This window comes from Phocoena sinus, chromosome 18 (genome assembly GCF_008692025.1).
Source record: "Phocoena sinus isolate mPhoSin1 chromosome 18, mPhoSin1.pri, whole genome shotgun sequence".
NCBI classification, from domain to species: domain Eukaryota; kingdom Metazoa; phylum Chordata; class Mammalia; order Artiodactyla; family Phocoenidae; genus Phocoena; species Phocoena sinus.
The window spans coordinates 24,665,937-24,680,866 of NC_045780.1; the positions used below are offsets into that span (position 1 = coordinate 24,665,937).

Below are 14,930 nucleotides of genomic sequence, written 5' to 3' on the forward strand. Positions count from 1 at the left end.
CTGGATAATCGACATCCGTCTGGCACGTGAGAGAAGGGACAAAGCATGGAGAGTCCCACAAATGGCTTCAGAAGCCAAGTGACAAACATCCTGCCCACTCATATACCAGCGGCCCAAACTCAGTTTACACAGCCCCACCTATCTGCACGCGGAAACTGAAGTCTAAAAGCGGGCCAGGAAGGACAGGGGGAACCCAGATATTGAGGGGCACAGCAATCTCCGCCACGTTAAGTAACATGGTGAAGGTCACCTAATTGCACATGGAATAGCTGAGAAGCAAACCCGACACTACCTAACTGTCCCAAGGGACCCTGCTGTCCAATGGAGTTTCTCCTTGCATTGCACTGAACCCACTCCTAATTTTAGCATTTCTCCAAAGGACAACAACAACAGATGGTTATAGTCCATGTTTGTATTTTTTTCATCTGTCTTTTATCGCCTGTCCTGCAATTCCCCTCTACAAATCAGTGGTTTTAGTCTTCTGAGGGGCATACACGTGGACACAAAATTTGGGGAGCCCTCTGAAGCCCATCCAGACTATGGAATGCATGAACCCCAAGCAAGGAACTCTACACTACCTTACTGTTAACCTACTTCTAGCTTTCCACCTGCTTCCCCTCCACTCCCATCCCCCCACCCCACTTCAGCCCCACGGACCGCCTCCTTGTTGTAGCTTGTTTCTTGATCTTTGCAGCCTCTGTTCCTTCTGCCTGACTTCTTTCCCCCCCCCACCCCCGCCAGAGGTCTGCGTAGCTCATTTCCTCAAGGTCATTGCTCAGATGTCACCTTCTCAGGAAGACCTTCCCCTTCCTACCCCATCCCCGCTCCCATTCATGCTTTTTTTCTCTATAGCACTTCTCACCTTCTAATATACTATGCACTTTACATATTTATAAGTTATAAATTCTCCCTGCATTAAAATGTGAGCCCCATGAGGGCAGGGGTTTTCATCTATTTTGGTTTTGTTTACTGCTCTATCCCTGGCACCTATGACAGTACATGGACACCATAAATATCTCTTTGAATGAATTGAGGGGCAACAAAGGAGTAGAAAAGACACGGGGCACACAGGTAGATGCGTGATGTTGAAAATGTTCTCGTTCCAAAGCTGGTTCACAGGTGTTCATTTTACCACTATGCTTCACAAACCACGGAGATAGTATATATTCATATATACATATAATATCATAACATAATTTTAAAGTACTATATGAGTTTGTACAAATAATCCCACTCAAAACAGTGTGCCTGCTCAGGTATACACCCTGGAACCCTTTCTTAATCTAAATAAAAGAGTCAGGGCTTCCCTGGTGGCGCAGTGGTTGAGAGTCCGCCTGCCCATGCAAGGGACACGGGTTCGTGCCCCAGTCCGGGAAGATCCCACATGCCGCGGAGCGGCTGGGCCCGTGAGCCATGGCCGCTGAGCCTGCGCGTCCGGAGCCTGTGCTCCGCAACGGGAGAGGTCACAACAGTGAGAGACCCGCGTACCGCAAAAAAAAAAAATAAAATAAAGAGTCAGATGGAGAAAATCGGGCCCTCAAAATGTCATTTTCATTCCTTAGCCTTTTATTTAAAAATAAATTTTACTCATATTTTTTCCTCAACTATGCCTTAATAGGCCAATGGAAAAGTACTTTATATAATTCTTTTTAGCGCTATACCATGACCTTTTAAAAATAGCATCTTACCTTATAAAAGTGAAAATAACAGTTTTCTTTGAAAATCTATTTGAAGTGTTAGATACCTATAAGCATTTCTCCTGAATTAGTCCTTCTAAAGACATTTTCAAAGCGATTCCATGATTTGCCCAACAGTAATTAAAATTAATATAAATTTCAGCTGAAATTTTTTATTCCACAATTCACTTTTCAAACATACCCTCTTTAACGTCTCACTAAAAACAGAGGTTTCGATTGCAAAAAGGCATTAGGATACCTAAAACATTGGTCACAGATACGTTCACAGATTAAACAAACGAATAAAGGGCTGGGCAGGAAGGAGGAGGGAAGGGAAGGGGGAGGAAAGGGGAATTTAGGGGAGAGGAGAAGAGGCAGGAGAGGTAAGGAGACACCCGCATACATCCATACTTGTACACTATAGATGTCAAGTTTCAAAACCCAAGAAGCTTACGGGACTTAAAAGAAGACGTTTGGAAGCCATCCACTGTTTCGAAGTCCTGCTTTTGAGTTCCAACCCTGCCATTTACTCGGCAGATGTTCAAACTTGGTCTCAGTTTTATCAGTTGTAAAATTCATATGGTTTTAAGCAACTGTTCAATGAGATCATGTATATAAAACTGCTCAGTAAACAATAAAATGCTAAGGAGAAAGGTATCTTCAAATTTCTGACATAAATGCCCCAAGCTTTATTAAAAAAAGCTTTATTATACTAAATTATAATCTGATGGTTTGAGAAAGTCCTGGTATTCAAACCGCACAGTGAGAAGGTTAGAGATTCCAGCTCCACACATGATAAAGTTAATCATATTTCCTTGGTGTAAAACAAAAGGCTAAGATAACTAATAATGACCTACTGTATAGCACAGGGAACTGTACTCAGTACTCTGTAATGACCTATATGGGAAAAGAATCTAAAAAAGAGTGGAGATATGTGAACGTATAACTGATTTACTTTGCTGTACAGCAGAAACTAACACAACATTGTAAATCAACTATACTCCAATAAAAATTAAAAACGAAAACAAGAGGCTAACAAGTCTTCCCAATATCCTTCTAACAAAAAGCGGGGGGAGAGGGGGAGGCAGGGAGGGGAATTATTGCCATATATATTCATTTGAAAAAAATAAGTGACAATCTAAAGTAGAAACAATGTACATTGAATCTTAAATTAAGGCCATTATCAACAATGGCTATTGACCATCTTAAGCCACTTAACCAAATCAAAAATACAAATGTGTTTCAAATATTCACAGAAAAAAATACTCCATACCCAACAAAATCAAACTAATTTGCCAAGGGAAAATGTAATGGGCATGGACATATAATGAACATGTTATGGTCTTTTTCAAAGGTCTATTTTTAGACATGAGACAAACTCTCTTTAATTAAAACCTTTGCTATATACGTATTTCCTGAGCAAGTAAAACCTAACAAATCCAATATGAGTGAAACACTGTACCCTGGAAACAGTAAGGAGCCCCGAGTCATTTACAACAGTAGTTTCATATAACCTTCCATCACTCTCACCACAATAGTAAACATGCAACCTTAAACTAACTGAAAGCTTTCTAAATTTAGATACCTTCAAATAATGCATCTTAAGTTATATGTAAAGGTTTAGTAAATTAGTTATTACTTCTCTTATCTTTAATAATGGGATATCATGTTTAACTTGTAATCAAAATGGAAAGAAAGCTGTTATACCATATATTAGTGTACCAAGACTCAGAGTTTCCAGTCTATATTTAGTTCACATTAAAATGGAAGCAAAGATGCAAACCAAGCTAAAAATAAAACGTTCTACAAAGATGAGGGTTTTAAATGGATTGAAATCTAGCTATTTTTGGTCCCCTAAACGCTGATTGCATTTCACAGCACCTTAACTTTGTAGTGCTTTGCAAACCGTTTTCCATCACCTAGGATAGGGATCAAAAAACTACAGCCCACAAGACAAATCCATGGGCCATATATACTTCTGGCACCTGATAGTATACAGCCCACAAGTTAAGAAGGTTTTTACATGTGTCAATGGCTTTTTTAAAAACAGAATATTTTTTAACACATAAAAATATTATGAACTCAAATGTTAACATCCTTTAATAAAGTTTTATTGGAACAAATGTAGTCACATTTTACCACATATAGACATATACCACACATATACCACATTTCAGCTTCCTATAGGTATTTAAGTATTATCTATAGCTGCTTTTATACTACAACAGTAGAGGTGAGTAATTCCAACACAGACTGCGGCCCACAAAGCTTAAAATATTTACTACCTGGCCCTTTATAGAAAAAGTTAGCTGATTTCTGCCTAGATGAATGTTGATTATTCTAATTCAAGATATCTTCCTGCTCATCACCTATCAAAATGTAAAAACTCCTACTTGCCTTTCACGTCATGTTGTTTCTGAACAGTAAACCTGTTAATATTACTTTATTTCTTAACAATCTTCTGGCCTTGTTTCTGTTTCCCATCCTAGTTGGATCATTACCCAATCCAATGTTTCCATGCAGAACTGTGGCTAAAAGTCTTAAATAGTATTTTCGAATCTATTCTGTTTCTGTTTTAAATACTGGATATGAATCAGCATGACCCACTAATGGGCTGCCACCTACAACCTGAAAAACACTGAGCAAGTCTTCCCTAATCTACTCTATCGAAGGTTTATGGTGAAAAATAATGTTTTAATTGCACAAATTGTATCTCATAAAGCAGTGAAAAATACAAATCAGTATTTCCATATTGATTATACCTTACCATAAAGATATAAGAGTTTATTTATACATCCTTTGTGTTAAAGTAAAACCAAGGTACCAGCTGAAGAATGTATTCTTTTAATGGGCTGAAAGAGATGTCCTAATCCAGATACAATGTTGCAAAGTTCTGAATATCTTTCCAGTGTTTAGGTATGTTTTACCTAAATTTAGAGACTCATTTATGGACATTAAAATTAACTGTAAGAAGACATAAATGTCAAAAAAATAAATGCGAGCATAATAAACCAAATTAGGAAATATTTTTGACACATGAAGCTTCAAGACCTTAACCAAGATGAGTCAGTGTGAAAAAAAGTCATTGAGATGGCTCCCACTTGTTTACACTGTTTGGCTTATGACGGTTAAACAATCCTAGTCTATAAGCCTGACCAATGTTCCTCCAGCCATTCGCTGCAAAATGAAAGACTACAGTATTCATGGGCCAACAAAAAGCAAACCGACTGTCCTTCACACTCATGTTCAAAACCAAGCTGGTCTGAGGTTGTATCAGTGCTGTTTCAGAATGTCTCACTCCCAGCAAACACCAGTGAAATTCTCTACAATAGTAAATCTGAATGCAAAATCAAGCTTCTCCTTGAAACAAGACTAAGAATTTAGGGATAACAGCCAAGGGTAAAGAGAGAGGAAGAGATTTGATGAGTTACAGCTCCCTTTGGCTTCCCCACATCAGCACTATTTAAACTTGTATATAAGTGATTTTTTTTTCCTTTGGGGAAATCGAGGCACCCATAAAGTTATCTAGCGTTTAGCACCTGGGTAGCTAGATGAGACTACCTGAAATTCCATTTAGCTAATACAGAGAAAGGAAAAAAGTGAAAAACAGAGAAAGAGAAAAATAGTAGAGATGACAGCAAGGCAAAGAAACAGAAGGAAAAAATGGGAAATGAAAACGGGAACAAAGAGCACACAATATGAGGATGTGACAAGGGTACTAAAATGTACATGAGCATTTTATTAAACCACACTAATTTAAAAGGCATGCCAGTCTTATTCACTCTTTATTTAAAAAGTACATCGTGGCCTTCCCTGGTGGCGCAGCGGTTGAGAGTCCGCCTGCCGATTCAGGAGACACGGGTTCGTGTCCCGGTCTGGGAAGATCCCACATGCCGCGGAGCGGCTGGGCCCATGAGCCATGGCCGCTGAGCCTGCGCCTCCGGAGCCTGCGCTCCGCAGCGGGAGAGGCCACAACGGTGAGAGGCCCGCGTACCGCAAAAAAAAAAAAAAAGTACATCATATCCACTGCAAAAATGCTGAGATTAGTGTTGTCTTAAAATAGCCCATATTTCCTTTCATAGAGAGCTGGTTAATTAAATGATGACATAACATGCAGGTTAAACCGTATGAAATTTCCCATGTTGGACCGTTGTTTTCCAGCTTTATGGAGGTATAACAGACAAAACTGTATATACTTAAAGTACAATGTGATGATTTGATAGACATATACATTGTGGAATGATTACCACAATTAAGTTAATTAATATATCTATCACCTCACAGCTAAGAGTGTGTGTGTGTGTGTGTGTGTGTGTGTGTGTGGTGGGAATACTTTGCTATTCTCTTAGCAAATCTCAAGTACACAATACACAAGTTAGTATTATTAACTACAGTCACTATGCTGTACATTAAATCCCCAGAACATATTCATCTTATAATTGAAAGTGTGTACTTCTCCCCATTTTCCCCACCTCCCGCCCTACTCTCTACCATTTTGACCTACTGACAGAGCAACTTCACTTAGCTCAGCCTAATATAATGGAATACTTTGCCACCATTAGAAAGAATGAGGCAGTCGTAGTCAAGCATTAGAGAAATGATCTCCATGTTTCAAACAAACGAGATGCAGAATGTGTAGAGAATGTTCTCATTAGTACTTTTTAAATACTACATATTTATATATACACACACACACACACACACACACACACATATATATCCTTGTATGTGCATAGAAATTTTCTGGAAACACACCAAGCAAATGTCAACAATTGCCTCTGAGACAGAGACTATGTGGTCTAACGTGGGAGGAAGATTACTTTTCACTGGATACCCTACCATCACCAATATCCTCTCACACTGTCTGAACGTCTTACTATATGCACACGTTACTTTTTCAATTAAGAAAAGTCTGGATACCTTCCAAATGCCACAATTAACTTAAGGTTCTTCACTAACACTCAAATTATTTCAAACATTAACCAGCATTCACAACAAGGAACACTTCACTTCAAATAAGGTAATTACTTAGGTTAGTGGCTGTTTTTCACTCCAAACCTAAATTAGACACCAAACAGCTTTATGATCCTAAGGATCTTAAAGGACACTAAAATAAGTACTGCATTTTAACAGTAATACCCATATATATGAAGCATTATATGTATGTATGTAATATATACACAGTCATTCATTTAATACTTATGACCTCTATGCGCAACTCACTCTGCTGTAGGCCCTTTGTGTGTCTGTATATAAGTGCATTCCAAAGAGAGAGCATATATGTGCAGACATATGTAAGCACATGGATATGTGCGTGTAAATACCTGTGCATGTGCCACAAATACCACCCCTGGCTGCTACATAACCAGGGCAGAAGATACCATTAGTAATTACAACTTGTGAGACCTAGTGGTCCCTTGGTTTATCTTTGGGATATACAAGCTCCTGCTGTCTTAAATATGACTAAGCCTTGGGCTAGTCTCAGGGCCTCCTTCTCCTCCAGGCTCCTCCATCTTACACACCTGTGGAAGGGATCAAGAGTGTCTGTCCTTTTCTAAAGATCTTTTCCCTTAACTCTCATCTGGATCATAACTGAAGACTGGAAACCAACAGTTAAATTTAGCAGTTCCCATTCTATGAATTCTGTCCACTGCCCTGCCCTCATCCCTGAGAATCAGTACCTGTGATAAGAGATGTAACTGATGAAATCTGTAGCAGAGATGAACAGTCTGGATTGGGGGGTTGGGACAGGCAGGGAGAACAAGGCCCACCAGTTTCAGCCAGTTTAGGCCCTGATTTCATGTGTCCATATATGATAATGTTAATGAACTTGTATGCACTTGTATAAGCTAGTATAAAAGAAAGAGCTTCTGAAATTCAATACATCTTTAGAAATTTCAGGAACATTTCATTTAATGATCACTAATTATCCCTAATCATGGCAAAACATTATGTGCTAAATATTTTTGTGAGAAAGTTAAATGGAAAACCAAGAATAAACATGCTTTCTCAATTTACTCTTAGTCTCGATACAGATGCTTTACCCCAAACCATAGATAATATCAAATTTAAAGAGTATAGTCGTAGCTATCATCATGAGTTCAAGAACCCTTCAAATTTTAGTGGTACTCCCAACAAATTTGTTGTTTGACTTTACTCAATTCAAATTAGAGTTATCTCTAAATTTTCTTCCAAACAGTATTAATTTACTGGTCAATCTTGATATAAGTATACATGGAATTTTTACCATTTCAGTTGAACGTATAAAAATACCATTTTTTTAAAACCTGCCATTTTGCCCATTATTAACACAGTTTTGGGAATTTTTTTTTTAACTAAGATTTCAAATGTTAAAGGTACTCTCTGTTAGGAAAGTCCCTATTTTGTTTAGCCTTAATCTTCTAAAAATACATTAAACTCCATATCCTTAATTTATCAAAATTATACTAAATTAAAAATGTCACTGTTAAAAGGAGGTTACAAGATGTGCACTTAAAAATGAAGCATCTTTGGGCTTCCCTGGTGGTGCAGTGGTTGAGAATCTGCCTGCCGATGCAGGAGACACGGGTTCGTGCCCCGGTCTGGGAAGATCCCACATGCCACAGAGTGGCTAGGCCCGTGAGCCATGGCCGCTGAGTCTGTGCGTCCGGAGCCTGTGCTCCGCAGTGGGAGAGGCCACAACAGTGAGAGGCCCGTGTACCAAAAACAAAAAAAAAAACCATGAAGCATCTTTGACTCTTCCCTAAGTGCAGCTTGTTAACAGTTGTGTGTGTGCTTACACATATTTATTTTAGAAAATAAGGAGGCAGGTGCAAACATGAATCCACAGACACATAATAAAAATTCTATTTTCATATATGGGTCCATTAACCTTAGAAAACAAATTCTCATAAAAATAGGTATAGAATGAATTAACTTCTGCAAATTTATTCTTAAAGAGCACACATATCCAATGATTTTATTGGTTCCCTTTACAAATTCCTCGTTAAAGTTCCCCCGTGATAACTGACTCTCCGCGTGATGATTTCTACAGTATGATGAAAATTAGAGTGTATAAATAATCCTTCAGTCAGTCGTAAGCATTTGCTATATATACATATAAAATCAAATTAAAACTCTCAACTTTGAGCCCTCACAGGTCAACAGTACCTGCTACATAAAGAGTAGCACAGCATGCTAATCTCCACGTGACACAAAGCGGTTACTTTTCATTATTAAAAATAACCATGGGTGTGTCGATAAGATAAGAACACTGCACTTAGCGGGAACCTAACTCGAGGTCTGTTGTTTGTGCCGCGTTAGGGTGCGGTTAACCGCGAGCATCATTTACCAAAGGGCAGCAAAGGGGCACAGGGACTGTCAGGTGTCACCTCCCCATCCACCCTCTCAGAGTGGGCCAGGGAGAGGCAGGCTGCTGTCCACGGGAAGGGAAGGTGGCGAAGTTCACTGCAGCTCTGGCTGGTCAGCCTGCACTTCGCTCCCTGCGCAATGCACTCTACCGAGCCATTGCACGGCAGGTAGTAACAAAAATGAAACACTCCTTTTTAGATCCCTGAGTGGGAACTCTAAACAGCGTTTCCGCTTTTTCCCACGCTCCCTGGTTCCTTTCTCCTCCGCCCCTGCCCACCCATCTCCCCCGGAACCCACCCTGGAGGCCCCAGCGCGCCGGCCGGGAAATCCCTTTCTGCGGCGCGCCGTCCGGCTCCCCCAGGCCCCGCCTCCGGGCCCAGGCCCCGCCCTCACCTCGGCTCCACACTTTCCCGGGATCGCCCTGCGCCCCAGGCGCCCACTCTCCTCTTCCCCGCCCAGCCGCCTCCCGCCTTCCACGCTCCCCTTGGGCCCGCCTCACCTTGGTCCGGATCTGCCCCGAAGTGGACACTTTGCGGATCAGTTTCTGGGGTCCCTCTTGCTCCGCTTCGCTGTCGGACGAATCCTCTCCGGGCCCGGCCGAGGCAGTGGCGGGGGCTACCGCAGCGCCGGCCGCGGCGGCCGCTCCTCCCGCGGCGCCCGAAGGGTGGTGCTGGCCGCCGGCCCCCGCCATCCTCTCCGACTCCTGCGGGGACGCAGCACCGCCCTGCGGGGGCGGCGGCAGTGGTCAGTAGGTGTGCTCTGCTCGAGCCGGGCCCGGAGCCCCGCGCCCAGGCGCCGCCGCCATCTTCCCCTCCCCCAGCCGGCCCCGCGGGGGAAGGGGTCGCCGGGAACCAGACGCCTCCCGCGGCCGGGGCCCTCCAGGATCCCGCGCTCCGCTCCCGCCTGAGTGGCGACCGCGGTGGGGCGCAGGGGACACGGACCCAGGCCCGCTGGGACGCCAGCGCACCCAGCCTCGGGATGTTACAGGGTTCCTGACCCGGAATACAACCGGCGCGGGTAGAGAGGATGGGAGCGACAGAGGGATTGGGACAACCTCCCACTTCCCCTAGGGTCTGGGGTCCCCAGGACGGACGGGAGGGCGGGGGAGACGCGAAGCCTCCGCAGCCCATCCCCGCAGGCCCGGCAGTAGCGAGGCTCCCTCCCTCGGTTCCCGGGCAGCAGCGGCAAGAACGGCCCCGGGAGTAGAAAGGGAACCTAGCTTCCTCCCGGCTCCCCTGGGTGCTCCCGCCACCTCCTGGACCCAGAATCTCTCCAGAGACACTTGGGCCTCGCCGCACAGTTCCCGCGAGTAAAAGTCCCCTCCGGCCCCGAGGTAGATGGGCGCTGCCCCCTTTGTCTCCGGACCCCGGAGCCCTTCTCGGCTGACCCGTACCTCTCCCGCCTCCGCCTAGGGGTTCGGGTCCTTTCAGCTCTCCCGACCGTGGCCTTTAGTTTCTGGCCCACCCCCACTCCCATCCGGCGCACACGGAAGAGAAGAGCATTTTCCGGGAGGTTCCACTCGGCTCTGAGAACTTTTGGTTCAGAAAGAGCGATCCCTTTGGCTAACAGGAAACTGGCCAGGGCGTGGAGAGCGCGCAGAGACAAGCAAGTACCCGCAGCCCGAGACGACAGAATGCGAAATAAATATCTAAGCTGAAGCGCTAACCGAGACTGCCTGGAAGAAAACAATGCACTGGAGCCGTGTGAACACCAGTGCCCGAGCACGAAAACATTGGAAGTCCGGGGAGAGCCACTCCCTAACCCGGACTAGAGCAGGAGGAAATGGGATCAACAGGCGGCAGGCACCGCTCACAGCTCGTCCCCCGCGAGCGGGTTGAGCGGACACTTGGGAATAGCAGCCTCGCGGTGCGTTGTGCACGCCCCGTGCCAAAGAACCCTTGTAGGTGTGGGAGGGCTTCCGGGAGAAGAGACTAAAATGACAGATTCCTCTTGTCGTCCACAGGGAATTCCAAACTGGTGTTAGCTATGTTTTTAAGTAGGGCAAAAAGTCTCTGCCAGACTATGCAGTCTCTTCACACTTAAGGAAAGCATTCAGTCTCTTCAGCGTGTTCGTGCCCTTCAGGGTTCATTCGAATTTTTTCAACTGACATGACCTTTGAGGGTCCTCCAGACTAAGGGAGGGATGTTTTAGTTTGGGGTTTTTTGTTGTTGTTGTTTGTTTGTTTTTAGTTTCAGTCTTACTCTCAATAATTTGCTGTGACAGAACTAACAGTTCTAAGAGATTTTAAGAAGCAATATGCAATCCTAATACTACTATCCACACGGTAGATTAAATTGACTGAAATGTAAAACGTGCTGATTAGTTTGAATGTGCAAAGACAGGAGATTGCTGCCAGGTAATACTAATAGATAAAAGCTACTTCTCCGGCCTCAGCCGTCTTCTTTAGGAAGGGAAGGAGGTGGCAAAATAAACTTTAAGAGCCCTTATGGCTCTGTAAAAATGCAATTCTATATCTACAAAGAATGTACTGCTGAGAAGGGAATTCTTTCAGAGAAAAAAATAATCAAAATAATGGCCTTTATCCCAACCCAACTGTTTGGTCACTGACAAGTCCAATGGTCTGACAATGTAAATAAGAGCGCCTAGTAAAGGGCCTTTTGAAAGACTAAACCTAGTTCAGACCTCTCTTTTAATGTAAAGAACCTGAGGCCCAAAGTCACAAGCGGGACCAAAGTCAAAATCATGGGTCTTATTCTAATGTTCTATTCACCTTACCACATCATACAACAAAAATTACTCAATTATAGTATGTTTCTGTTCACACTTTAGGCTTTAAAATTTTATATAAGTAACATTTTCCAGAAGCCAGGCAAAGAGTGATTAAAGGAAAAGGCATTGTTTAATGTCCATGCCTATTCTGTGATCTTAAAAAGAAGACTGAATACACTTCTCACTCTGATTCAAACACTGATCACTTAAAAATATTAAAATAGTTTCCCGTGCAAAAGCTGGGCAATTAATGCTTCAAAGTAAAGGTATTCGTTACTTCATAAAAAATTAACCTCACAGTTATCCCTGCTCTTCAAAGACTCCTGTAACAAGTTCTAAAATTTGGTTGTGACTTTGAAAGCACAGCCAGTCTTAGCCTGCTCATGTTAAATAAATGATCCCTGCTCTACAATTTCCCTAGCACATACTCAGAGTGAAATACTGTGTAAGCAAGTGAAGGAATGTTGCATCATTTCCCACAAAAGGCAGCTCGTGAAAAACCCTCTTTTCTTCAATCATCTCTTCTGAGGAACTGTTTCAAATAATCCCAGATTTAAAGTAGCTGACCCACTAGCAACTTCGCAGGTTTTATCTGTAAAATTTCCAGAATCAATATTTAAGCTGTATATTGTATACTTGCAATGCACTTTGCTTCCCTTAAAAATATAATAGCAATGTCAAGAGCTCAATATTTGCAACCATTTTAATGTACCTCAAAATAGCAACTAAAACAAATTTCAAATATGTGGCATATTACATTATTTCTTTAATTTACAAGATTTCCTTGAATTTTTCCTTACTTGGTGTTTTCAGATTTTCAAATAATTTCTTAGATGTGTCTTACATATTTATTATTATTACTTTGAAATCTTTGTTTGGAACACAACTTATCACAAACACACTATTACAAACTTGGACATAAGCCACATAGACACTACATTCAAAAAGAAATGGAAATAGAAGCTACCACTAAATTAGGTTTAGGTTTCTACTTAATAGGGCTTTCTGTCCCATTTTTAAAAAAAAAAGAACTATTATATTGAAGATGTATAAGTTAGAGCCAATTCTCATTCTGATACCAACTTTATGAATATTAACATATTAATATCTGTAGAGATTTTTTGAATTACATTCTTATTGATCACTACTCATAACGAGAGGTTTAATATCCATTTGCAACTTTTAAATCTCATGTTCTATGGTTTTACATTAAATATTATATCAAACATAAATAAGTCTACATTTATATTCTGAAGAACTGGGTTCTTAGTTCATAGGCACTTTAAAAAGAGTTAGGTTCTAGGACTCAAGTTTCTAATCAATGGGAACCATGCAAAGAACACTGCAGGTTGAACAGGTACAGAACTGCTTTCATTCAAACTTTAAAACTACTTCTGTAATACACTATTCCACATTTAGAATTTAACATTCAAAACTTCATTAAAATTTCCTTAGTTGTTACCTCAACGAAAAAGATTTCAAAATTAATTGTGATATCAATTCCATGTACATATGCTCATCACTGTACCTAAGGCAAAAAACCTTTGGCCATCTAGACTTAATACATAAATATACTTGTAAACTCTCAGTTATGTTTTGGCCCTTTTTCCTTTGAAACTCTTCTCTTCCTAATTTTTCAGTAGTTCTGAATAGTTTCACCAGAGCCAACTAGATAAAAATCATTTGGAAATAAAAATAAATTTTAACAAGTAAAAGGTACTCTAGTATCCCTGCACTGTTTAAGAACTACTTTGTAAATACTCCCACACTCTTCTAAGTTCTGGCTAGAAATCTATCCATTTTCCCCCAGGATATTATCTACAAGTAAGGGCTGCTTGGCTAAATATCTTCCTACCCACCTATTTCCAAAGTATTTTTTAATTAATTAGAAATTTAGGTAATGTCTGTTTCCACTGACTTCATTACATTCCAACCTAGCATTAAAGAAAATACACAGACACCTGAACGCTAACATTTATCTTCTTGTAGGCCCAGTGCCCTAGGTGGAGTAATGATAAGGCTAACAGTTTATTTAAATGCCCTCACTTAACTAAGTAACTTCATTTCATCTCCATGTACAAAAAAGTCACGATGGCCAGCAGCTGCTTCTCAGCTCCAGACATGGGTGCATTTCAACTTAGACTTGCCGTTCTCTTTATTACTCAGCATTGATTCCTGATAACTATGTTTACTCTTCTGTCAGAATAGTTCTATGTAGAATCACATCATTTTGGGGTCCAGCAAAAAAGGATAAGGAAAGTAAATCCTTACATGTATGCTGGCATATACAGTAAAGGATAATGCAACAGGATCTGTGTGCTGTGAATACTGCCTGTTCAATATCGAATATTCCTTTTCATAAATGTAAATGAGTATACTTTTAAAGTATTAAAGTTGCCTATATTTGAATTTAAAAAACAGATTTTAAATGACAGCAAAATGGAGTCCAGATCAAAGCAGATGTTCTTAACCCAAGGTCTTTGAGGGTCCACAGGTTTGGTTTTGGGAATTCTGCGATTCCCTTGAAATGTTATTAAATTTTTATATGTATGTTGCATGCGTACATTTTGGGGAGAAAGAGAGTTCATAGCTTTGATTAGATTCTTAAAGGGATCACTGATCCAAGAAAAGTTCAAGAATCCCTGATTTTGATGAAATTTGTTTTGAAAGGAAAACTGTCCTTCAACATACTTAGATTAAGCTGTTATTTCCCCACTTAGCTCCACACGTCTGAAATAATTAACATTTAAATATTCTATTTCCCCTAATTTACCCCTTCTTTTTTCTTGCATACGCCACTTTTCAGTAATTTGGATAACTTTTCTAAGAAATTAAATGAGAATCCCCTTTACTAGTTCTTAGACTTTGTGTCAGACATAGCTGGCCACAGGGTTTCAAATAAAATCACTTTGTCAAAAGTATCATTTTTATACCACACATGAGATCTCTGAAGATTTTTTTTTTGGACTCTCTGAATGCAAACTATTAATATGTATGAAACAAGACATTCTGTCTACTCAGAATGAACACTCTGTGAGGATTTAAGGATTTGTGCCTGTGCTGTCAGCTCCAACAGTCCTGGAACATAGTAGGTGCTGTACAAAATACCTGTTGAGTAAATAAAAAGGCTTTCAGTGTTTAAAGAAAATAAACCTAATATTTTTAGGAGAATT

The 14,930-nt window shown here is 41.1% G+C and overlaps 1 protein-coding gene across 1 annotated transcript in view; it reads right to left on the bottom strand.

Annotated features, from left to right (window-relative positions):
* DGKH (diacylglycerol kinase eta) overlaps positions 1–9,746 on the bottom strand; it is a 178,432-nt gene extending 168,686 nt beyond the window's left edge. The window contains exon 1 of the mRNA XM_032611105.1: positions 9,526–9,746. Within this exon, the coding sequence (XP_032466996.1) occupies positions 9,526–9,717 (192 nt within the window). The 5' untranslated portion in view covers positions 9,718–9,746. The remainder of the gene's footprint in view (positions 1–9,525) is intronic.
* Between the last annotated feature and the right edge of the window lie 5,184 nt (positions 9,747–14,930).